This window comes from Bombus fervidus, chromosome 8 (genome assembly GCF_041682495.2).
Source record: "Bombus fervidus isolate BK054 chromosome 8, iyBomFerv1, whole genome shotgun sequence".
NCBI lineage: Eukaryota > Metazoa > Arthropoda > Insecta > Hymenoptera > Apidae > Bombus > Bombus fervidus.
The window spans coordinates 13,921,252-13,945,761 of NC_091524.1; the positions used below are offsets into that span (position 1 = coordinate 13,921,252).

The 24,510-nt window shown below is 28.4% G+C and overlaps 2 protein-coding genes and 2 long non-coding RNA genes across 8 annotated transcripts; 2 read left to right on the plus strand and 2 right to left on the minus strand.

The window, feature by feature from the left end:
- Positions 1-17,235, minus strand: LOC139989692 (pyruvate kinase). Of its 2 annotated transcripts, XM_072008207.1 has the most exons (8): positions 17,078-17,225; positions 12,093-12,128; positions 3,436-3,780; positions 2,971-3,157; positions 2,350-2,871; positions 1,877-2,215; positions 1,401-1,557; positions 1-417 (listed from the first exon to the last, which is right to left on the minus strand). In XM_072008207.1, exons 2-8 carry the CDS (start codon positions 12,117-12,119, stop codon positions 405-407), a joined length of 1,590 nt encoding a protein of 529 aa, XP_071864308.1. In that variant the 5' UTR covers positions 12,120-12,128; positions 17,078-17,225; the 3' UTR covers positions 1-404. The 2 variants fall into 2 exon arrangements, with proteins under 2 accessions (XP_071864308.1, XP_071864309.1); XM_072008208.1 differs by lacking the exon at positions 12,093-12,128 and having other exon boundaries at positions 17,078-17,235.
- On the plus strand, positions 4,419-23,930 carry LOC139989685 (uncharacterized). 4 transcript variants are annotated; one of them, XM_072008192.1, is made up of 4 exons: positions 4,419-5,083; positions 20,269-20,371; positions 20,471-22,610; positions 22,656-23,930. In XM_072008192.1, exons 1-4 carry the CDS (start codon positions 5,022-5,024, stop codon positions 22,991-22,993), a joined length of 2,643 nt encoding a protein of 880 aa, XP_071864293.1. In that variant the 5' UTR covers positions 4,419-5,021; the 3' UTR covers positions 22,994-23,930. The 4 variants fall into 4 exon arrangements, with proteins under 4 accessions (XP_071864293.1, XP_071864294.1, XP_071864295.1 ...); XM_072008193.1 differs by lacking the exon at positions 4,419-5,083 and adding an exon at positions 18,178-18,303; XM_072008194.1 differs by lacking the exon at positions 4,419-5,083 and adding an exon at positions 18,721-18,749.
- LOC139989704 (uncharacterized) lies at positions 7,042-10,244 on the plus strand. The gene is made up of 2 exons (XR_011800389.1): positions 7,042-8,384; positions 8,885-10,244. It is a non-coding gene; the product is annotated as an uncharacterized lncRNA (long non-coding RNA).
- On the minus strand, positions 17,488-17,892 carry LOC139989703 (uncharacterized). The gene is made up of 2 exons (XR_011800388.1): positions 17,769-17,892; positions 17,488-17,734 (listed from the first exon to the last, which is right to left on the minus strand). It is a non-coding gene; the product is annotated as an uncharacterized lncRNA (long non-coding RNA).
- Positions 23,931-24,510: the final 580 nt, after the last annotated feature.

A 24,510-nucleotide genomic window follows, 5' to 3' on the forward strand; every position in this document is an offset into this window, starting at 1 on the left:
TAAAATAAATTTCTTTATTTATGCTTCCTATTGGAGATAAAGAATTAAGCATAACGTTTCATTTGGCGAACAATAATTCAAGTTTCAATAATTTACTATTTCAAATAATTATTGTACTTTATTATTGAACAACAGGATTGTGTATATGTATATGTGCATTTACATATATGTATACGTATGTAAATACATATGTATATATATATACATTTTGGTGTGCTGTATTTATATGGAGGTACATTGTAATGACATTAATACTGCGGCTACTGGCATCTTTAGTTTGTTATCCTTTCAATGATTTTACTAAGTTTACCGTACATCATCATACAGTGTAAGTTACATATTATATTTCCAAAATCTAAAGCTATTTAGTATCTCCTGTTCTTTACAATACAGCCAGTGTACATCTATTCAACCGTCCTAAAAAAAGAAAAATAAATATTAAAATTATATCATGAGTTTTTAAGAGTAAAAAATAAAAAATATGAAATTTAATTCGTTAAAAGTAAAAATACAACAGTTAAGAACACAAAAGGTAAGACAAAAACATTTACATTTTAGTACTTTTCAGTATGTACAGTTTGCTATAGTACATTTCAAACAATTTTTTAATTATTATTTGTGAATCTATATATTCAATGAAATTATTAGTATAAAAAATTAATGGAAATTAAATCACACTTTTTTAATAAAATATCTATTAATGATTCAAAATTTTCGTTGGAGACTGCTAAGAATTAAAATAAATACGATCGTTACTAGGACAAATATAAGATATGTTTTGATATATTAGCCCTCGCTAAAATAAAGTACACCCAAAAATATATCAATATGACCCGATTTTTTCAAATTTTACTTTATTGATAATTAAAACAGATAATGATTTTTTCCGATGAAAAATTTTCATGAGTTTAGATTACGATAATAAAATAGAAAACATTAATGCAAACTGAAACAAATCTATTTAATGCAATTTATAATTTAAAAGTAGATAATATTATTTTTTAACTATTTTCTATTTCATTAAGCAGAACGATATATTTTTATACAAACTGAAAATTCACTGCATGTTTTCTGAAAAATATTCTTCACTTTCGTGAAAATATTGAAATATATTATTAATACACAGCATAATATTAATACACAAAACGTTATTAACAAAGCCAAATACATAAATGTTAATTAGACCAACAATTTTCTTCTGTTTAGCAAACTCTGTTAAAATGGGCACATATAATGTAATAAATTTGTATTTTTGCAAAGTGCAAGCGAAATAAATTAGCAATTGATATCAATGGACTGCATACAATAAATGCAAAAATTACATAATAGATTCATAACTATCTGTATCACTACGTATAGTACATGCATCATCATCTCGGGGAACTTCTATGTCTACGTACACAATACGAATTGTATTCGTAAATCCTGGGCCTTGCTTCAATCCAGTGACTATTACAACTGAATCTCCAGATTTAATGAAACCACGGCTTTTGCCGAATTTCAAACCACACTGGACGCGTACATCAACGTCTTTCACCCAATCAGCTAATGGCGCTTCTACACATAAGAAACAAAAAAAAAATAAAATAATTATTATAATTATATACAAAGTTTTCATATTTAAATTATATTTATACCCTTAATAGAAAAGTTTTATTTTACATTACTTAGTAAACGTCATTTAGTTGGATTATTTAGTACATTTCTTTTGAATAAAAAAATTCAAGTTTAATAATAATGTTAACCATAGGAATTCAATATATTCATCACTTCTTCATTAATTTCTCTTCCTAACAATTTATTTATGTAAAATATACCTTGTTAGCAATCTTAATTCAATCTCAAAGCCTGTAATATACTATTTTCTAGTTAGTACCTTCATAATAAAGGGGCAAAATGCCACGATAAAGATGCGCTTGTCGTGCAACTTGATGGAATCTAGTTACTGCTATAATTGGACAACGTGGTCTGTATTTTGCAACTATGTGCGCTGAACGGCCGGTAGTTGTGATTACTATAATAGCACTAGCTGCACATTTTACGGATACTTCTACAGTAGCGATTCCAATAGCATGAGTAGCATCAATTGGTGGTAATGCTTTGCGAGAAAGATCTTGGAAAATTTGTGTCTGCCAAATTACAGCCTCCGCTTCTTTACAGATGTTAGCCATTGTGCGCACACACTCTAGTGGGTAATCTCCTTTGGCAGTTTCACCTATTGAAACAATAAATAATTACATATTTATGTAAATACTAATATGTAAAAATTTAACAGATTAATTAAGAAATTATATATAGATGATAATCGCTTATTATGAATTAATAATATAGTAATTAAATAATTTATACCTGATAACATGACACAATCTGCACCATCAAGTATAGCATTAGCTACATCCGATGTTTCAGCTCTAGTTGCACGTGGTTTCTTCACCATAGACTCAAGCATTTGCGTAGCACAAATTACTGGTTTCCCAACTTTATTACATCTACTGATCATACATTTCTGTGCTAAGAATACTTTTTCTGGTGGTATTTCAATACCAAGATCACCACGCGCTACCATGATACCATCAGAAGCGTCGATAATTTCATCAAGATTTGTCATTCCTTGCTGATTTTCAATTTTGGATATTATTTTAATGTTCTTTCCCTTTTCGCCAAGAATTGCGCGAATTTCCGTTAAAGCTTTAGCATCTCTTATAAATGACGCAAAGATCATATCAACGTCTTGTTCAACACCAAATTGCAAATCAGATTTATCTTTTTCAGAAACAGCTGGCAAATCTACCGGTGATCCAGGTAGATTGACACCTTTGCGAGAACCTAACATTCCACCATTTTCAACAGTAGTTACAATCACATCAGGATCTAAAATATTCAATACATTTTAATCAAAATCCACTAAAATTGTATATTTTTTAAACATAGAAGGGGAAAGAAGAATATACGTAGAGAAACGACACGTACTGACTGCAGTAACTATGAGGGAAATCAAACCATCGTCAACGTAAACGCGACTTCCAACTTTCAATACTTTAGAAATATTCTCGTAATCTACGTAAACAAGATTTGCATTGCCTTTTTCCATGTATGCCTTATCGGTAGATAATTTAAACGTTTGGTCCTTAAGTAATTCGACTTCAGCAGATCCACCCTGAGAAAGTAATAAACAATTAGGTATTATATGTTAATTTTAGGTCTTACACGGTATAGAATGCGTGAAAAATCCTATCACACTACATATTTTCATTAAAAAATTTCTCGACGAGGATATTATAAATAGTCAGAATATTTCTGAATATTTAAACTTTTTATTTTCATAATTTATGTGTGATTGTGCGGTAGTGCTGTTGAAAGATCTTGAAAGATCTTGAAATATTTTGAATTACTGTATTATGATCAAATGTACGAATAAATAAATGAGTTACGTACGCCTTCCAAAAGTCCAGTACGAATTTCAGGACCTTTTGTATCGAGAGCAATCGCTACAGGAACGTTAATGCCTGATCGACTGGATAAGTTCTTCTGCGCTTTTCGTACGTTGCTAATAGTCTCAGCGTGGTATTCGTGAGAGCCATGAGAAAAATTTAATCGAGCGATATTCATGCCCGTTTCAATCATCTTTTCGAGAGTTTCGACGGATCTTGAGGCCGGTCCGATCGTGCAAATAATTCCCGAAAGACGGATGAACGATGCATGGCTGTCGATGTCCAAGGCACACATATGATCTAAATGGCTTTGAGCGTACAAAACTTGCGTGTTCGGCTTTCCAGCCATCTGCGAAGATACATATAACGATTAAATTTAATTCTGTTTTCATGGGAAATATTTCAAGATTATTAAAAACAATTCAAACATTTAATAGTTTAAAGCATCGCTAAACTCTGCGTAACATTTAACTATAAAAGTAGTTACTACGCAAAAAATTGTCTAAAAAGCACTACATACTTGTTTCTTAATTAGCAAATAAAATCTAATATGTGCAAGTAAATGCGATTACTATTATAATATTATATAAGCTGTAAAGGTGCTCATAAGGCGTAATTCTTTCATATGGAATTGTGTCTTTAAAGCATGGTTAAAACATAAAGGGAATGTCTTCTAACCCTTACACAGGAATCTATAAACTACTACATCTTATTATCATAATATCGATGAATTTAAATTTTAAGTGATGTTTACATAAAACTGTGCAAACAAAATTATTATTATACAATATCAGGGAAATTCGTTTAACTATTAACATAAAGATCTGTTTAAAATGGCAAAGCAAACAATAGACACACTTTATAAAATTTAGGTTGATTATAACTACAAGCCTCCATTCTATCGAGGTATGCATAACACGAGATTAAAGTATCATAACTACTTATGTACATATATATATATACATACAGGATGTTCCATTTGAAGAGGATCTTACGGTGGTCACAAATCTCCTCTAGGTGCATGCACTTCTCTAATTTCAAGGTGACCTTTGTTTTTCTGTGCGAAACTATATGTTTTTATTTAGGTAGGCGTATATCCCGTTTCGTAGCGAATTTATCGATCTATAATGTTGGTGTTCCAAAGTTATTCAACGTTATTTATTGCCATTCAAAATACCTTCGTTGGACATCTCCAAGATTTGATTTACCGGAGTAGTGCGTCCATTAGGGTGTAAACATGAATCGAAATCACACTAATGATGCGATATGTCATTATTTTTATTTTTTTCCTCCTTATTCTTATCTATAATCTGCTGCTAGGCAGATCTCAGTTTCTGTTACAGTTGCTTCGAAGGAATCAGTGTTATCGCGGATAGTATTACGCGAGCTTCCTTTCGTGCTAACCATCTGCTTTATCATAGTGCATTATATTCCTAATGGAATTGTCAATCCGCTTGTGATTTTAAGAGAATGCAAGAAAGTTAGAAGAATTAGTTCTATCGCTTTGAGAAGTGTCAAGCTATCATTTGGGGATAGAATAAATAATCGTATCGACGTCCAAAATTATTCTTTTACCGTCACCTTGAAATTATGGAAGTGCATCCATCTACATTTATGGCCAAGATAAGATCCTCTCCCTTTCTCGAAACAGGGTAAGTTTTATTTTATTTATAACATTTTTTAAAACGACCTATAGCTTGGGAAACAATTGCGTGCGAAACATTAAATAGAGTATATATTATAAAACCGGTATAAACCGTATATCGTACGTAGATGAACTAAGCTCGCATACATTTGAATAATTATTTAGCTTAAAACTAAATTAAAATATATTATAATATAAACCATAATTAATTTGTTTTAAGGGAATAAAAAATGAATATGATATTCATCTAAACGAAGAATTTTTAACCATATACTAGATATAAGTTATAAAATAAATTATAAGATTCTAAAATTTATCAGTTACTGAAAATAACAAATATTTCTAAACATTTTGTTTCCACCAAAATGTGTACATTCTCGTCAGTTGTAAACAGCATACTACGTTTTGATACTTTTTTGAACACTTCTATCTAAGGCTTGTCGTTTAGAGTTACAGATAACTCGACAGGCAAACGTTCATCATTGTCGGTAAGATGGTTGTCCATGATCACAACCTAACCCATGCTTAGCATGGGGAAACCAGCTTAGCATATATTACTTTAAATTAAACTCATTCATTAAAAAACATGTATTTACTAAGGAAATTTATTTTCCATTGTTTCATGCTTTTATTCTTCAAGAGAAATCGCTCAAAGAATGCAATGAATCCAAATCAAAGCTAATACACGTATAATACAAAAATCATAGGAATTGGTTATCTAAAACTAGTAGGTACGTATACAATGATAATAATGATTCATCTTGTGATTATTTCAAATTATTTGTTGCTTTAGTTATAACATAATTTCACGTTAAACAAATAAATAGTAATGTTATTAATTAGTCTTTGTTAATTGATAAACAGTTAATACTAGCAATAAAGAAACGCTAATTTTTTTTTGTTAGTATCTACAAAGTGCACAAGGAAAAATAAGCATTCTGGTGGCCTTCAAGTTTAAATAGATCGTGTTAAGATGTACTTATGCTAAAATATTGTCTTAGGAGAAAAATATCAATTTCATCGAGCATCAGACTTCCTTTTACATTTATCTTAACTGAAGAAAAACTTTCTGCTAATTATCTTGACCTTCATAGTCCTTCACACGATACAGACCGTGTTAAGGACAAGACTGCTTACAATTTATTAGAAAATTACATTTTGTTGTAAGCTCAGTAAGTTAATTTCATCATGTTTCCAACTGTATTGCATTTTTCAATCAAATCCGAATATTTACGAACACTTACTGAAATTGCACATACGCCAATAATAGAAAATAGCTTTTTAAACCCTTTAGTTTGAATGAATAATAATAATTGTCATCGATATTTATCGCACGCTAATTAGTATAGATGCTGAGATTAATCGAAATGAGAAATGCAAATGCTAATTTAGTAAAAAGTTTCATTCAAAGTTCACTTGGCACTGAAAATAACATGGTTACAAGATAAACGTTTTAAAAATGTACGCTCTTAAAGAAAAGTAAAGTTCTCTTGACATGCATCTATTAGTTTGTCACGTCATACATATAATCCTTTGCGACAAAAAGATAGCGCGCTATATAAATATAAATATTCTTAACTTTTGAAACAACATTGCTTTCGACTTTTATACCGTTTAATAAGAATAGCGTATTATTTCGATATGTTTGAATACGTTTATTGCAAGAAAATTTTATTTTACAATACGTATTGAAAAATAACGAAAAATCGAACGCCTAAATGCCTAATATGTATAGAAAAATATTATTTCGTAGCTCGAACGTTTGCTTTTATAAGCAATTAAACGTCATTAAACGTCATACATTGGCAAATATTTAAATCATTTTTTAACAAACTTCCGGCTTGATACCCAGTTTTGCTCGATGCATTTTTTTAATTTTTCAAGGCTGTGAAATTATCTTCCCTTGACATGTACTGATCTTTCGCAGAGGCTCAACTCGCTTACTGACTTAGACGGGCTACTTTAGAACCGCAGCTGAACCATAGAACGGTGGTTGGATTATGTTCGGACAGAACGACACGCCAACCATTCGCAGAACACACGCGAATCACTCGTCTCTATTCTATCGTGTTTTGTACTTGCATGGTTGCGAGTAGTAGCGAATAGCCGCGAGTGGTCGCAAGTGGTCGGCGTGTCGCTCTGTCCGAACATAGTCCAACCATCGTTCTATGGTTCAATTGCGGTTCTAAAGTGGCCCCGTCTGAGTCAAGTCCTAGTGCGACCACCATCGAACAATTTCATTCGAAAACTTGGATAATTTGCTCTCTGAGGTATTCTTTTGATTTTGCTTTGCGAATACTTGTATTATTCTATCGGAAAATAAAGTTTGTGCTCGCAATGATTACAATATATTTCTTCAATTGTTCGTCTATCAAAGTAATACAATTTGAACTCTTCATTTTTCCACTTGTAAATTTAATCTCAGTGTTTCCGTAGTACCCAACGCCAGCCCACACCTTCTAGTCGGCAAGTTAAAATCTATGTTCTATCACTTTTTCTGACTAAAGATAACTCTTCGCCATTTTTCTCTCTCAAAAGCATACAACTTTTTAGCAAATAGTAAACGTGCTTCTTTGCGTTGCCTCGTTAGTGGTGGTGATCGATTTTTGACGTTTTACGTATTTACATTCTTTTCTAATACATTGTACATTACGCACATTAGCGTTCACACCAACTTCTGCTACAATTTCTCTCGCAATAGCAGTAGAATTTGATGCAGTCGTTAAAGTCGCACGTCCTTGACGATCGGCTTTTAATTTCGGACGATCTTTGCTTTTTGTCTTTCCATACTCCTTTGCGTTTTTTAAAACATTGTATACAACTTTCCGACTACGATTTAATTGTTTCGCAATTTTAGAAATAGAACAGTTTCCTTCGCGTAAATTATGAATTGCTGCTACTTCACAATCACTCAATTTTTTACCACGACCCATTGTTCTGAATTGCACAAAATTTCGATATCGAAACACGCAGTATTAAATATCTTCTCGTATGAGCAGTTTGACGTCGTCGCACTAACTGAAAAAGGAAAACTTTGAAACAACGCTATCATTTTGACGCAGCGATCACCACTAATGTTTACGTTCTCAGTTTTAGTTTAACCCAGTAGGCAAAAACCAAGTGTTTACCGCGAACACGTGTAATTTATTGCTGACCAAAATGATACACAGAGTGTCTCTAATTGAAATGTCAAAACTTCGGGGACCGATAGTTATTTCAATTTGTTTCACAAAATCTTATGATTTTTTTTTTTTTTTTTATAGATATGAAGAAAGATTGTGCAAGTTTTCTAGTTTTATCGTTGGAACGTTACAATATAGAAGATGTATTCAATTTTCAATTACATCTATGGAATCTTTAGAACCATGAGTGTACAGGAAACGTTTCAAGTTTTATCGTTGAAACGTTACAATATAGAAGATGTATTCAATTTTCAATTACATCTATGAAATCTTTAGAACCATGAGTGTACAGGAAATGTTTCTAGTTTTATCGTTGAAACGTTACAATATAGAAGATGTATTCAATTTTCAATTACATCTATGGAATCTTTAGAACCATGAATGTACAGGAAATGTTTCTAGTTTTATCGTTGAAACGTTACAATATAAAAGATGTATTCAATTTTCAATTACATCTATGGAATCTTTAGAACCATGAATGTACAGGAAACGTTTCTAGTTTTATCGTTGAAACGTTACAATATAGAAGATGTATTCAATTTTCAATTACATCTATGGAATCTTTAGAACCATGAATGTACAGGAAATGTTTCTAGTTTTATCGTTGAAACGTTACAATATAGAAGATGTATTCAATTTTCAATTACATCTATGGAATCTTTAGAACCATGAGCGTACAGAATCGTGTCTTTCGTGGACATAATATTAGGTTGTGCACAAGAAAAATGAAAGTCACAGTAAACTTCAAGCATTATTTATTCAAGTATTATAGTTTAGTATAATAAATGACTATTATCACACAGTACTTTCCAACCATGGTCTCTTTTCCAAACTTTACATTATATTACTGCTATACATTTACTTATTTGTATCACATACCGTGGTAATTAATATTTACTCAGAGACATTTATTCTTATCGATTTGAATTACCTTGAAACATATTGTCATCATTCCGCACAACCTTCTCTTGTACATGTTACCGTCGCGATCACTCGATTTTAAGTTCTCAGATATACAACCAAGAACACTTATCACAATATACACACTTTCAATGTTATGTATTTGTATTGTTTAAATTAAGGCTAATTAGCGAGAAATAAATACATATATTACGATTTATAATTACTAAATTTATCGCTACGTATCGTAATTGATAATATGTAACCGGAAAATATTTCCACCATCGTATCGAAAAATGCAGTTATTCGATTAACAAAATTATACCGGCGACGAAACAAAAGTTCTACGATATAACCAACTATGGTAATTTCGTTCGCAAGTTCCGTACGTCTTGTCTACCTGTTCGTCACGTACGTACTAATAATAATTAGAATCAGCACTCGAGCTGAGTATCACCGTTCAAATATGTATAAACGTGTCCCACAGCCAACCTAGCGATAATCCATTAACGTCCTTAGTTTTTGATTTATACAGGAAAGTATGTTTGTCAATATATTGTATATATAATACTAAATGGTAGTAATCGAATTTACGATTACACTTACGAAATCAATGACATAAAAATTAAGTTATAACAGCGTTACCGGCCACCTCGCGCTGATCGAATATTAATCTAATTCAATTTACATATAACCCATTGATTTATCTTTCTTTATTTTTATATTAAAAACGATCAGCATCAATGGGTTTAGTTTAGGGTAGGTTACATATAAATAATTAATTGAAGTTCTTTGTGAATATTTACGTATATAGGGAAAAGCTGTTCGGAACGATGACCTCGACAACGTATTTCAAGCTCATCAAGATCGAGGAGGTGTGCCTCTTTGTAAATAATTATCCATAGATATGTATAGGTACTGTAGATAGGGTTAAAAATCGATTTTACATCAATTTTCGTTAAAGTGGCGATACCGATATGAATGCGAATACAACAAAGCTATAAATAGAGCATTAGTTTACAAACGAAGAAAAAGAAACAGAAAAGTGAGCTAAAGAAAATCGTCGATTTTTTGAAATGATACTATGTTATGTGTTTCAAATTTTAGCTCTCTAGCTGATCGAGAAGCGGATGAAATTTCGCTTAAAAAGTTCCATCCATACGGATCGGCTCAGAAGCAAACTAAAATAATTGCATTATTCAGCAAAGAATACTTAACATATTCGCTATTACTAAAATATGGCTATCTCTCGCCAGAATATCTTTTATCAGAGATATCTTTAGTTTAACTAATAACATTTGTTTTCGCTTCGTTTCTTACGATTTTGTTTGCCTCTCTACATATTTTCGTTATAATAAATGCGTGAACTAAAAAATTTAACAACTGCGTCAGTAGTTATTATTGAGAGGCTACTTATCAACTATGTAAATTTTAAATACGCAACGTATGTGCCAATAGCAGTAAATGTGGTAATATATTCGCTGAAACTTGTAATATACATTCATTATATGTATATATCCTGTTACAAATCTTGTATATATAGTACCAGAAACAGATTAACTCAATAACAATGAACACAGAGTCCATTTTGTTGACAAGCACAGAGATATGATTTGTACAAAAACTAAAAGGTTATAGAGAGAGTATTTTGGTTTGAAGAAAGATACTACTAAGTTATTGAAAGTTATATAACATAGAAGTTAATAAACACATAAGTAGTACACTTAGATGTTTAATTTTCTACATATCTTGAATTTGTTGATTCAACGATAACAAAACAATATTAGCCATATTGCTGGAATTTGTGTTACAAAATTCAACGAGCTTCTAAAGTTTTGTAATATACCTTATAGAAACATAAATTAACATACTTAAAAAAATGAAGAACGTTCAAAGTCAATTTCTAACGAATACATTAGAAACTATTCTATGTGAAAAAATGCAAACATTAAAATTCATACTACGAATAACACACATAGCACAGGTCAGATACAAGTCATGCGAGAACTAAGTTAACTCTAAATACTTATCACGTTTGTTCGATAATTATTTACTTTCGATTATTATTGAGATATTATAAAACAAGCAAAACGAATTAAATAAAAAGGAAAACATCGCAGAAAATATAAAAAGGAAAATATCATCGAATCATTGCATTGAGATAAATTCGAAGACAAAAATGTTTGCTAACATTATATTATCTTTCACGATCGTGATATTCGATAAGAATTACGCATAACTCTTTGTTGTCTGTGAATAATATCTACAATAGAATTTCTCACGATTCAACTTCCTAAGCAGTTTAAACTTTTGAAATATGAAAATTTTTGCCAATTAACGTACGTATTAACTTTCGTAAATTAGAAATTCTAATTACGAAGATTATGCCAAATGCTATAGTGACTTTTAAATTTTAAAAGTTAAAATAAAGCGAAAAGATCGCATGCAAAAAAAGGAAACACAATGCAAATATATTATTTATAATTTGTTACATTTGACAACGGTGTACTTAGCTACGATCAAATTCGATAACAATTTTTAGTCGTATCGGATACTGCGGTAAAACTTCGTTTATATGAATCTATCGAAAAACAAGTTCGTTCGTAGAAGCACATTATCTGTGATTTTTCGTTCAGTGAATAGGAAATTCCTGTTCATACGAGACAATTCCACGGAACATTTACTCTTAAACACATAATAATATTGCGAGCTTGTAGCGACTGCGAAGCATAAGAATGAGTCACGTAACATTTCATTCATATAAACAGAGTTTCACATATTCGCGAACATTCAGCGTAACTCGTGTAATGGCCTAAGCTAACGAAATAATAATATACGTGCGACAGAAAATCGAAGTTAAAAAGAAAAAAAAAAAAAAAAACTGTGGCAACACATAAAGTAAAACCATTGCAAAACAGTTGTCCACAATAATACCTTATCGTAGATGGTAACCCAGACCATTTTGGTAGGCTGCGCAAATAAAGAGGACACAGGAATTAGTTGCAATACTGGCTCGATGACAGCGAGCCTACGTCTGACTGCATTCGTTGATGTACAAGGTATAAACTGCTTGTCGCTTAAGCAACGGAAGTTTCGGAACAAACGGAAGTAGGTAGAGGAATCGAAAACGTCCAATGGACGTCTTAGACGATGGCGGTACCAGTGCATACAGCAAGTGCGGCAAAATTCAAACGACGACATTCTAATTCATTTATTCAAAAGAATTATAATTTCCATACAACTGCGTTCTTTCGTTTCATTAGTCGTATAAAAAGTATCAAAAATTAATCGAATAAAGTAAAAGTTGTAAAGATAAAGAAAATGTTTGTGAATTTATCTTACGATATCTTTTTCCATGTCTCGTAGATTTAGATAGCTTGTCTTAGCCACGTGAAACACATTATACGTACGAAAGTTTTATATCAAGCTGATTCTTCGTACAATTTTAAGCAGTCTCTTTGTATATTTAATTTACTATTAGATTATACAGGAAATTTAAATTATATTCAAATAAATAAAACATACAATGCGTGTGTTGTTCTTCTAAGCAAATGTTGCCAAAATTGTACTTAAAAAATTGAAGTAATAACTTTCAGTATTAAGCTTTACACAGCCTATTGTACGGAATGCAGAAAACACACATCAAATGATGCAATGTGCGATTCACGCAACGTTCAGATAGTACATAAACGTTATTAACCTAATAATTATCGATCGTAGTTAAGAAATATTTGTATTTCTTCTATCATTCGTTTATATCTTATCAATATCTTCAATTACAATATCAAATAAAAGAATTGATATTAATATACAATTAATCAAGCAATAAATTAATTAAACGAATTAATCAATACAAATTAATAAAAATCAAACGTGAACAATCAAATAAAGATATTAGCTTTTACGTAATACACATGTACGTATATCATCCGTCTGCACTCGCCGCCATCGTCTGCAAATATCTGGAGTCTTTAATTAACCGAATTATACGATGCTTTAACAATTACGAACTTAAGAAATAAAAACAACATAATATGTTTGATAACAAAATATGTGTATATGCACGTATATATTTTTTGTTTCATTTTTACTGTCATATTTCTATGAAATATTATATGGTTCATTAAACAAACATTTTTCAAGTTAATGTAATCTAGTTTTCAACGAAAACAAATCCTCACTTTGTTCGAACGGAACGTTTAATGAAATTATTAAAACAAGTAGATTAAAGACTAATTAATAATCAGAATAATTATAATAATAATAATATAGCGTAATAGGCATTTCATATTTAATTCCACTTTGCAAATAAATGAAAAGGGAGAACAAAAATCTCATTGAAAAGTAAATGTTTATATAATTGTTTAGACATTTATTTCATCGAAAGCATTCACTGAAACTAAATTAGATTTTTATCGATAAATAAGTTAGTAGCAATTTATTATTGATAAAGACCAGTAATTTTCAATCGTGTGACACTAAACTCTGCAGCAATAAATTAAACTTAACAGGATAAGATAAACATTGTCAATGCAATATCGAAATTGTCTGATGATCTTGATGAACTTTTGTGAAGATTACCTACGATGAAATGATTCGAAAAATAACATGTTTTATATAAGTCATATGTCCTATACATGTCCACCGACATATAAATTACTCAATTACTAAATTATGTGTTTCTAAAAATTTCTCAATTTTTATCCGAAACATTTTCGATCAGTTTTAAAGATATTCGCAGGAATCGATTTAAATGAGACATTCTATATTAATGAATTTGTTTAATGAACTTTCGTGATGCGTGTCTGTTGTATTTTTTATAATTAATCGAACGTATCTATATAACATGTCTAAAGCAAATTTTGACAATATAGCGTAACACTGGAACTAACTTTTCTCTTTTTTTTTTTTTTTTTTGTTGTACCGTAGCGTTAACTCAATTGTAGTAATACTACTAAGAAAGAAAGTTTCATATTACTACACATCTTGTTCGTCAAAATAACCATCTCGTTTCTTTATGTTCTAAACTAGATGTAATCCGAACAGTATTATATTCTGATACGCTCCATCGATTTTTACAATATCTTCTATTCGTTCAGAGGAAAAGTGTTCCCAAATGAAAATATAACTTCTTGTACCATATTTTATTGTGAGTACTGTACGCCAGGACCTACATACATACATATTTCGGTCACGATCATATCGAACAACGGAATTCGATCTATAGTGCTTTTTCTCTTGATATCGAGTTTCTTTCTTATTTCGTGATTTTAATAACTGTTTCGTAGATTCCTTGTTTTTATTAACTACTAACTATTGGTATTTTACTGTAGTTAGAAACAAGTATGTATAGGTACCCACAAACTTTCTGACGATGGAGCGTATCCATTTATCTTCTTTATCTTTACTTTTGTGCTTAAGACAGGTATAATACCTATTTCAAATTAATAAAATGCTTTCAGGTGAAATAAGTTTATAGTAATAGAAATAAATATTTCAATTAGAGATTTAGAAATGATATTTCTAACATCACTATTATTTAAATACTCAAAAATGTACAATAATATAGCATAAATATATAAATTTATACTATTTCGTACAAAATACAAATTTACATTCGGTAAATCTTTAATAAATTTCTGAGAAATACGAAAAATTAAGGAAACGCATACCTTTTCGCATTTAATTTATTATCGCACTAATTTATTAAAAAAAAAAACATCGTAGTTTGGATATAAAAAATTCATATTTAATATTAAAATAATTGTGTAAAATATATTAGCAGGGAAATTGTTAACTATTGTATTTACTTTTGTATTTAAATGATATAACTATAAATTCATTGAAATAATTAATTATTGAATATCAGTAATTTTTTCAATAATTATCAGCAAACACATAAGGACATATCTGATTTACAGTTATCAATTAAATTAGATTTAATTTTAAAACAGGAGATTAATTACGCGCGATGATAAAATCATCACGCTATAGTGGCGTGTTATAAATCGTGTCACACATACAATTTCATAAAGACCGTGTCATTAAAGTTTCATTAACTAATCTTCAGTTCAACAACTGAAGCAATTGGTGATATAAACTTATTATGGAATCGTATTTCATGACGTAAAGCATCGCTATAACGCGGTGATTTACAAGTAATACATGCATTATTTTTCTCTTTTTAGACGGAAGAAATCATAATCCATGATAATCTTTACTATAGAAGATTATCCAATATCACCAGAATATCAATGCTTTTATAATATGATATTTCGACCACAAACATGTATTTTTCAAATTATATGTTCGATATTCTTTTTTTAGAATTTAATATATTACAATTTATTCATAGGTCAATAAAATGTCCAATTAAAAAAGTGAATTAATTTCACACATACGTACACATATAATTTTATTATATTATATAACTTCTTCGTTACAAAGTGGCATTTGAAATATCATACCGATATACTTTTTATTATTCGTTCCCCCAAGTAAACTTTTTTGTATAAGATGAGTAATCTAATCACTTCACATTTCCTAACAATATTATAAGTAAAATTTCCTTTCTCTTGAGTATAAAAGTTATTAAATTCATTAAAAATATAACAATCTTTGTCAATTCGTACGAAAATATGTATACTTCGTAACAAAGATACGACGTTAAGTTTTTATTACAATAATATATATTCATATTATCATTTATGTATAACTTGAATTTTTATTTTATACGACAACCAATTTCGTATCTCTTATAAGCTTAATTTCATATTTCTATTATAATTTATGATATTCCAGATGTAATAACGTTATATTAAAGGAAAGACAACGTCTTTTTTATATATATGAAAATTACTATGTCTTAAAAATTATTTCAATGAAAAAGCTAAGGAATATTTATTTGAAATATAAATTTAATTTTCGTACTATTTTTTAATATATGCTACATTTAAGATTCACATAAGACTTATATATTACCTATGTAATCATAAAATTTAAAAATGCAAAATTGAATCAAAGTACATATGTATATCTAAACAAAAATATATTTTTTATAGAAATTGTGGGTTAATATTTAATTTCATTATAATCTATCTATTATGTCATTATTATTTATCCATATAAAATTTGTACACTTTAATAACAAAGTATTTATGCACAATATAAAATTTAAATATAGTTTAAATATCTTTGTAGTCATATTGCACATATGCAAGGAATAATGAATTTGCACAAACTAAACAACAAATGTTTGATATATTAATCATCAAAAATATAAAAATTCATAAATGTAAATTAAAGCATTATGACACCCACTTTATGATTTGTATATATTTTCTATTTTTATTAGTTATTATACAGTTAATTCCAAAAAATACTCTATACGCTATCATTACACTTTTATGAATACATAAAAAATTATATAAAATGCTAATATAGATTAAACAAAAGAAAGAATAGTTAATCTCAAATATATTAACCGAAATTTTAATTGTATCTAGAATAAACAAAAAACAATTTTGGAAAAGAAATTTATACGAATATTATAAAGTATAAGAATGATTCAAGATTATTTTCAAACATGGTACTGAATTTTTAGAAAGCAATTTAAAAGCATTTATTGTTTCAAGGTCAAAGCGATATTCGTTATTCTGGCCATATATTTGTTATAAAATTACGTATTCCTGAATAGGATCCATGTGATAAAACATACATACAATGAAAATTAAGTAAAACCCTATTAAATGAAAAGAATAAGTAAAAGTTGGAACTTCTATCGATAGTTACAATTATATAGAAAAAGTTACTTAAAGTATACAAATTCTTAAGGTTATAATCATCAAAGCGACAGCAAAATTTATATTACTTTATGATGCATTACTTTATAAAATTACATAATTTATTTTAACTATTACCTTGTCAAAATTGTTGGAACAAACTCGAATTTAATGAGACAGAAACCAATGATCAGATCAGACGTCTCTAAAAAACCAACTAACACGCCCACAGCTTACAAGAAACTGATGTTTTAAGGACACGAAAGGTCGCTGTCGCTAGTTGCTATTTCCTAGTGCGCCCATCTTGTACCTCTAGACTGATTTTCAACGCAAAAAATCATGTGCATTCAAAATGTTCATAAAAGTTCTTATCGATTCATTAACACTATTTAAAATAGTCAGATTAATACAAGAAGAAGTATATACAACATGTTTTTATTAATTAAATCATTTATAATATTTTTATTAAAATTGTATACATAATATAAATTATAAACTACTCATATACTAATACAGTTATACTATATATTAATATACAATTTGTGAAATTATCACAGAATTACAAATAATTTACTTTAATCAGATCAAGCAACAACATACAACTCAATTTACGTATTTGTAAAGAAAAATCTATATTGTAATAAAGAATATATGTTTTCAACTTAAATAAGTGGTTTGTATCTTATATTAGTCATGAATTTGATAAATTAAGATATAAAATAATAAATTAGTAAAGTAAGAATTATAACAGCTTGTCTTATGACAACAATTGTCATATAGGAAATAGAGAAACCTCTCTGGTTACACTTTACTTTAAGGTTCGTAAAACTTTTTATTTTTTTATTCGCAATCTTGTGATTCTCCACGTGTAGAATCTACGGAATCCATTGGTTCAAAAGTTATCACTATGTAAAATCGAGCATTTTAAGGGTATTTTACATATTACTTTGACGCCATATTGACTTCTATCCATGCTTCGACCAATGAGTGAAACGCACAGATGACACCTGATTGGTTCGCACAGATGAGCATTCACATGCTCTCGATACACGCTTACCTTGTTCAAGAATGAAGTGTTTTCGCATCGTTTCTATCAACAAGACCAACAAATTGATATTATAACGGGGCAGAAATATCGCCACAAAAATTCGCACAGGTGATGATCAAATTCATTGTCATGAAACGAGGGAAGTGACCTCTCTCCCACAACCGAATTCGATTCTATTTTTTAAGTATGCTTACCCATTTACGTATCAGTAGCTGTACGTACTGTACTTATAAACAGATTTCGACACTTGCTAGGGAAAATCGTTCTAATATTGAATCGTGACTAGTTGTGAAAAATCAACATGGAAGACATGAAGGTATGGTTCTGCGCATGCGTGATATACTATGTATGCTCAGATAGAGATAGATACAATCTCCTCATTTTTGTCTGTCTTGCAAGAACGCGAACTTTATTGATCTTTTATGTTGATCTTTCATGTTGATCTTTTATGATTAGACGTAATTTAATTTTTAGACGGTTTTCCTTAACTAGCGTCCAGACCTATCTATATGATCGTGCTTCATATATATCTGTAAAAAAAAATATATATATATATTTAGTTACATGTACATCATGATATAAATGAACCAGATTATAGTTTCGCCTAATTACAAAAATATCTAATACAATTATTAAAATTTCATTACATAACAGTAAAATTTATAAATTATTTTAACTCCTACTTGAAAATATCCTAAAACTATCTAATTCTTCTTATTTCGTTTTCTATGATGAACAATGAAAAAGTACATAAATTATAACGTAAGTACTTACTTTGATATATATTTGTTATTGAATATGTGTATATTTTCGTATAAATGTTTTTATATATATATATATGTATTAAATTTTAACTATATTAGGTCATATTCGAATCCTTAATGCAATAGATGTCACCCTTAGATATACAGTGACTATATATATTTACATACGTATTTTGGTTTTATTACATCTAGTTATCATGATATCCGATATTTTTTTACTAATTTTCATGATATTTAAAGAAAAGCTCAACGGTATACGCTATGGCAAATAAAATAAGTAAAAAGATTTCTAGTAACGACTCGCTTTCATTATCTTATAATGAAGGTGTTGGAAGGTAACGTAAATATTTGTATAGGTTAATATTATGATTTGACAGATATAATTAATATGAAAAGTGATTGTTACATTAATGCGTAGGTTTTGCAAGCAGTATCCCTATAATCTTTAGTTTTTGTTTCCTCAATTAATATTTAGTATAATAGTATTAAGTGTTCATTGATTATTAAATTTATTTCAAACTATTTGTGCTTATCATAACATCTATATGATTTAGAAGTATAAATTAGAAGAATAACAATAGAAATAACAAAATATAACAATTATATGGTCATATTTTATAGTTTTTTAATATTTATGTTCATAATTTGACTTATATTTTTAATATGTCAAAATATACAGTAGTAAACAAACTTACATCATTTCTTTTATATGGATCTGTATTTGCAATATCTTACTCTTTTATATATAATAATACAAACATAAACAGAGCACAAAATACACATTATTATAAATACAAGTAAAAAAGTCTGTTTTACGATAATATTATGTCTAGGTAAAAGCATTGGCAAATGCTTAATAATAATATTTGATTTAATAGTTTTGATAATGGAATATGTTAAATGTTAAGCAACTATAATTTAGTATTTTATAGTGTATCTTTTTCTGTTGTGTTCGTAAAAATATAAATTTGCCATACTACTCAAAGTTGAGTTATTAACTTTAGCAGCTATACAAGTAATGAAAAATTAACATTTTAATTAAAAAAGCAGCAAATAAGTATCTCTCTATAATGGTTTTGAAGAAAAAGCTTAAATTCTAACAAACAAGTGAAGTTATTAAATACAATTAAGAGTATGGTATATAAAACAGGCATATAATAATTTTATTTTTTAAATTATATATTAGTGCAACATTTTTAATTTGATCTTTAAGGCATATAAATCTTTTCATAGTAATTAATTAAGTGTTAACATTACATTTGTTTTAGTATTTTAATGCATGATATATAAATATTATTTGTCATTATTATTTGTATTTATAGCATTATTGAATATGTATTAGCTAAACATGTATAATTATAAGGTAGTATATTAAATATAATAAAAGAATGATATACATATAAACAATATATGGAATTTTACATTTGTATGCAGTATATTATTTATATTATTTATATCTTTTGTATTTAACTGTTTCTAATTATTTTGATTAAGTATGTATTATATGTATATTTCAGAATCACAGGTTTTAAACATTATTCAACCTTTAAAATATCTCCCACTGTCATAGAAGAGAGACAAAAATTTTGGAATGAATTGTTTCTTAAATATTCAGAAAGAGTATGTATAATTTCTATTTTTTTTTTATTACATAGATATTTACTAAAGAGTTTCTTCTTTTCATAATAATAGTAGTAATTGTAATATATTTTATTTCAGGAATCTGATGAAACTGAGTTGAATATCTTTACATTAAAACCATGTAGAAAAGCATTCTCTAAGGAGGAGAAAACAAAAGTAGAAACGATAAAGCAGCCTATGTGTAAACCATTAAGTGTGGTACAATATTGGGTAAATACAGGTTATCTACCTTATAAAGAACTTTATGTAAATAAAGACAAACAATTGAATATTGAATTATCTTTAACAAGCGAAGAATCATCGTATCATAAGTCTTCTAGTAGTTCTGTTGATACTGCTGCTTATATTTTATCAAATATGAACACAACTAATAAAGTAGAAACAATGGCTATTGTAGAAGGAGCAAAATATAATTCAATAGGAAGTTTTCAAAAGATACAAGATATCGATGTAATACAAAATAAAATATGCAAAGAGAATAACGGAGACAGTAATGAAAATATATTGGAGACTAATGGTAGTGATGAACAGCAATATTCTCCTAAGATTTGTGAAATGTCAAATCACGTGTTAACACAAAAAGATACGGATGAGGAAGAATATACGACACAAACACAAAGAAATATATATGCAGATATTGCTACAGATATGTTGTCAGAAACAATTAATAGACATGAAAAGCAAATATGTACATTTCATGATGGTATTAATAGAGATTCTTACATTAAACAAAATTTATCAAATACGAAATCACCACATGACTATCAAATTCACTTGACAGAAGAAAGCTTTAAGTTCGAAGATAGTCCCACAAAAATAGGACATCGGAAGAAATTATATACTGGTAGAGATTCACCTGTTGATCTTATTAGCATGAAAAGTAATAACAGAAGTATAATATCTAATTCAAAACAAAATTTACATCCTGCATTAGATTTTGAATGTAAGTTATCAAAAAAATTTAAAATTAGTAAGAAAAGAAGAATGAGTTGCTTTTCCACATATAATAAACTAATGAATAATAGCCAATTTAGTGTTTCTAATCATAAGAAACGTAAATGGAAGAAAAGTGTACCAAAATTCAAGACTATAAATGATAAAATTACAAAGAAGTCAGTGATAGACCAACATTTAGTAAAAAGTGGCACTGATAAATATGTAAATAGATCTCTACCAGCTAATGTATCTATAAATAAACAAACCAAATTTAATAAATCCGTAAATCGTTTACAAAAAATAAATACAAAAGAATATAAGAAATTAGAAGAATTACAAAGTTTTAATCCAGTAGTTTGTTTAACACGATTATCGAAAGATGATATTGCAAAATATAAAAGATCAAAGAAGATAATAAAAAGTATTAACAATTTAAATACAATTGAATTATCAGGAATTAGTAATCAACGACGTAGACGATTAAATAAAATGACAAATATGAAACACTTAGTTGTTCGTTTATCACGTTTGTCAGAACGCGATATTGAAAAATATAAGAGGCTAAGTAATATGGCATTAAACATAAATTCAAAGGTTCGTTTAAAACAATTATCAGAGATCGAAATTCAAAACTATACAAAATCTACTAACACTATGAACAATTTTAGAAATTTAAATCCAGTGGTTTTATTAAAAAGACTGTCCAACTTTGATATTCAAAAATATAAAAGTGTCAATAATAAAAGTAAATTAGGTAGAAGTGATTCTTTTACAAAATTTGCCCAATTACAAAATGGTGATAAGTTTAATAACCTTCCACAACCTGATAAATTAATGCATACGACTTCTATGTTACGTGCTGTTACAGTAACTGAAGACACAGGTAGTGACCAAACTACTGTTTTGCTTTGTAAGTGTGATAATATCTCATTCTGTGACTGTTCTACAGATAATTTATCTATATTTTCAAAAACTGGTTCTCAACCTCATTCTACTTCTGTAAAAACTCGTAATAATCATATGTTACGAATAAAAGAAAAATTTCATGAAAAAGAAGAAGAATTAAATAGCGAAATAAGTAATAAAAAAATAGGTATGACAAAAGCGCGTGCTAAAAATAAAATAGAAAGAGTAAATGATAAAAGTCAATTAAAGCTTAGTACCAATAAAAGCAATCTTAAGAATAAGCGTGATTCAAGAAAAAGACAATTTACAAAGCTACATAGTATAAATAATTCTCTTGAGACTAATTCGGAATCTTCAAATATAAATAAAGATGTACGTTATATAAATGATATAGCATCATCTTTGAACAAATCAGATGTAGTTCTTGAAAGAAGTAATGAATGTATGAATAAGAATAAAAAGAAATCATATATCTCGTTTTCCTCTGATGAAGATAATGAATTTATGAAACTTGTACATTGTTCAGAAGATATGCAAAAATTAAAATTAAGACAATATTATAAAGTATTGAATGAAAAGTTCAATAATACAATGGATAAATTAGAAGAAACAAGGAATAGTATAATAAAATTTACAGTTTCAAGTATGAATTCAACTAGTTTATCGAATAAGTTACTTTCAGACACTATAATCAAAGATGCTAGGTTTAAGAAAAAAGAAGAAAATTTAAGCCCAATGAAAAATGAGGAGTGTTTGTAACGATGTAATTTATTGGTGGAGGAAGATTGTAATTAGAAGTTATGTAAAACAGGAACTGAAATTGAAAATTTAAATTATTATTCAAGATGAGTATTACAGAAAACAAAAGCAAATCTTTATGTCTTAAAACAAAAATTTTTGATCCTGAACCATTGACAGTATGGCATTGCTCATCTAATAATTTATTTTGAAATGACAAAGAATAACTTAATAGAAAGTAATTTATAGTTATTATATTCTTTTACAAAAAAAAAAAAAAAAAGTTTCTTGGTATATATAGCAAGATGTAATGCATTTAACTCGTTGCAGCATTAATTATATGTGCAGAAGTAAATGCTGGTGATGTAGAATAAGATTAAACTAATATAGAATAGATATTATATACAGTATATTCTTGTTATTTTTAGTCCGCATTTTTTTCATAAATGACAAATACGAAGAAAGGATGGCAGAAGAAAAATTTATACAATGTTTTATAAGCGATACAACAACGTATGTTAATTTTCTATATTTGCAATGTTTATATATGTTATTGTATCTTTTCTCTTTCATCTTGTTCTATCATCGTTTACGAGAAAAATATCTATACATCTATCTTATAGTAATAACGTACACATCTGATATATTTAACCCTTTGCCTCACATTTCTTTTGTAGGCGACACTAAATGCAATTGTTCATGACGACCACAGCCGTCATTTGCGGCAATACGTTAACCTGTACTCTCAAATAACGATGCAAGTTTTTGATAGAAAATAGTAATATGGTTAAATGTAATAGGTTCCAAAGTTTAGATATTTAAGTGAATGTGTAAAAAGTGTAGAAAAATTGACAGGGAACTTATTATCGCTACAACGAATTGTAAAAATATAAAAATTAATATAAGTAGCATACTTATATAAAAATTAACTCAATCTGAATTGATTAAAAAAAAGTAATATTGAAGTATTTTTATTTTAAAACTACTGGATGATATTCTAGAAAGCAGGGTATTTAAGAATTTTCGAGGCTTCTCAAACATACAAAAATTAAAAAAAGTGCCTGAACTTAAACGACTTAGTATGCAGATGATATACATAACAAAGGTTAAAAATTAGGTTGGACGGAGGGTTAAATGAAAAATTTGTTTGATTCTCCGTATTGCATGTTTTACATACATATAAAGCACTATTATATATTTCTTGCCCTTGTTATATATATATTTTGATTAATTTCTTAATTTCAATTGTTAATTTATTATTTACAATTAATCAATGTTTCGTTTCTATGATACTTTATAACAAATTATATTAAAATATAACAATAAACTTTTTTTATACATCTTCTATTCTAGACCCAAAGTTATATAGTTTTATTATTATTGTTTGCTTGAGTATAGTTTGCCGAGCATCCTGTCTCTTGTACATATGTTCCTTATAATCAAAATTTGCAGAAAGTCTTTCCAATTCTTTTCTTTTCCATACAGTTCAAAGATGTTTACATTTCCGTGTTTTCAGCTTTTTTATATTGCGTCTTCAT

What these genes read in the sequence shown, in the direction of transcription:
- LOC139989692 (XM_072008207.1), bottom strand. Translation starts at nt 12,119, where the DNA reads ATGGTCTGGGTTACCATCTACGATAAG. An exon ending in GTACTGGACTTTTGGAAGGC is followed by an intron (nt 3,158 to 3,435) that starts GTACGTAACTCA and finishes TTACTTTCTCAG; the next exon opens with GGTGGATCTGCTGAAGTCGA. An exon ending in CCTCATAGTTACTGCAGTCA is followed by an intron (nt 2,872 to 2,970) that starts GTACGTGTCGTT and finishes TGAATATTTTAG; the next exon opens with ATCCTGATGTGATTGTAACT.
- LOC139989685 (XM_072008191.1), top strand. Translation starts at nt 19,013, where the DNA reads ATGGCAAATAAAATAAGTAAAAAGATTTCTAGTAACGACTCGCTTTCA. An exon ending in TTCTTAAATATTCAGAAAGA is followed by an intron (nt 20,372 to 20,470) that starts GTATGTATAATT and finishes ATTTTATTTCAG; the next exon opens with GAATCTGATGAAACTGAGTT. An exon ending in AAATATAAATAAAGATGTAC is followed by an intron (nt 22,611 to 22,655) that starts GTTATATAAATG and finishes AATCAGATGTAG; the next exon opens with TTCTTGAAAGAAGTAATGAA.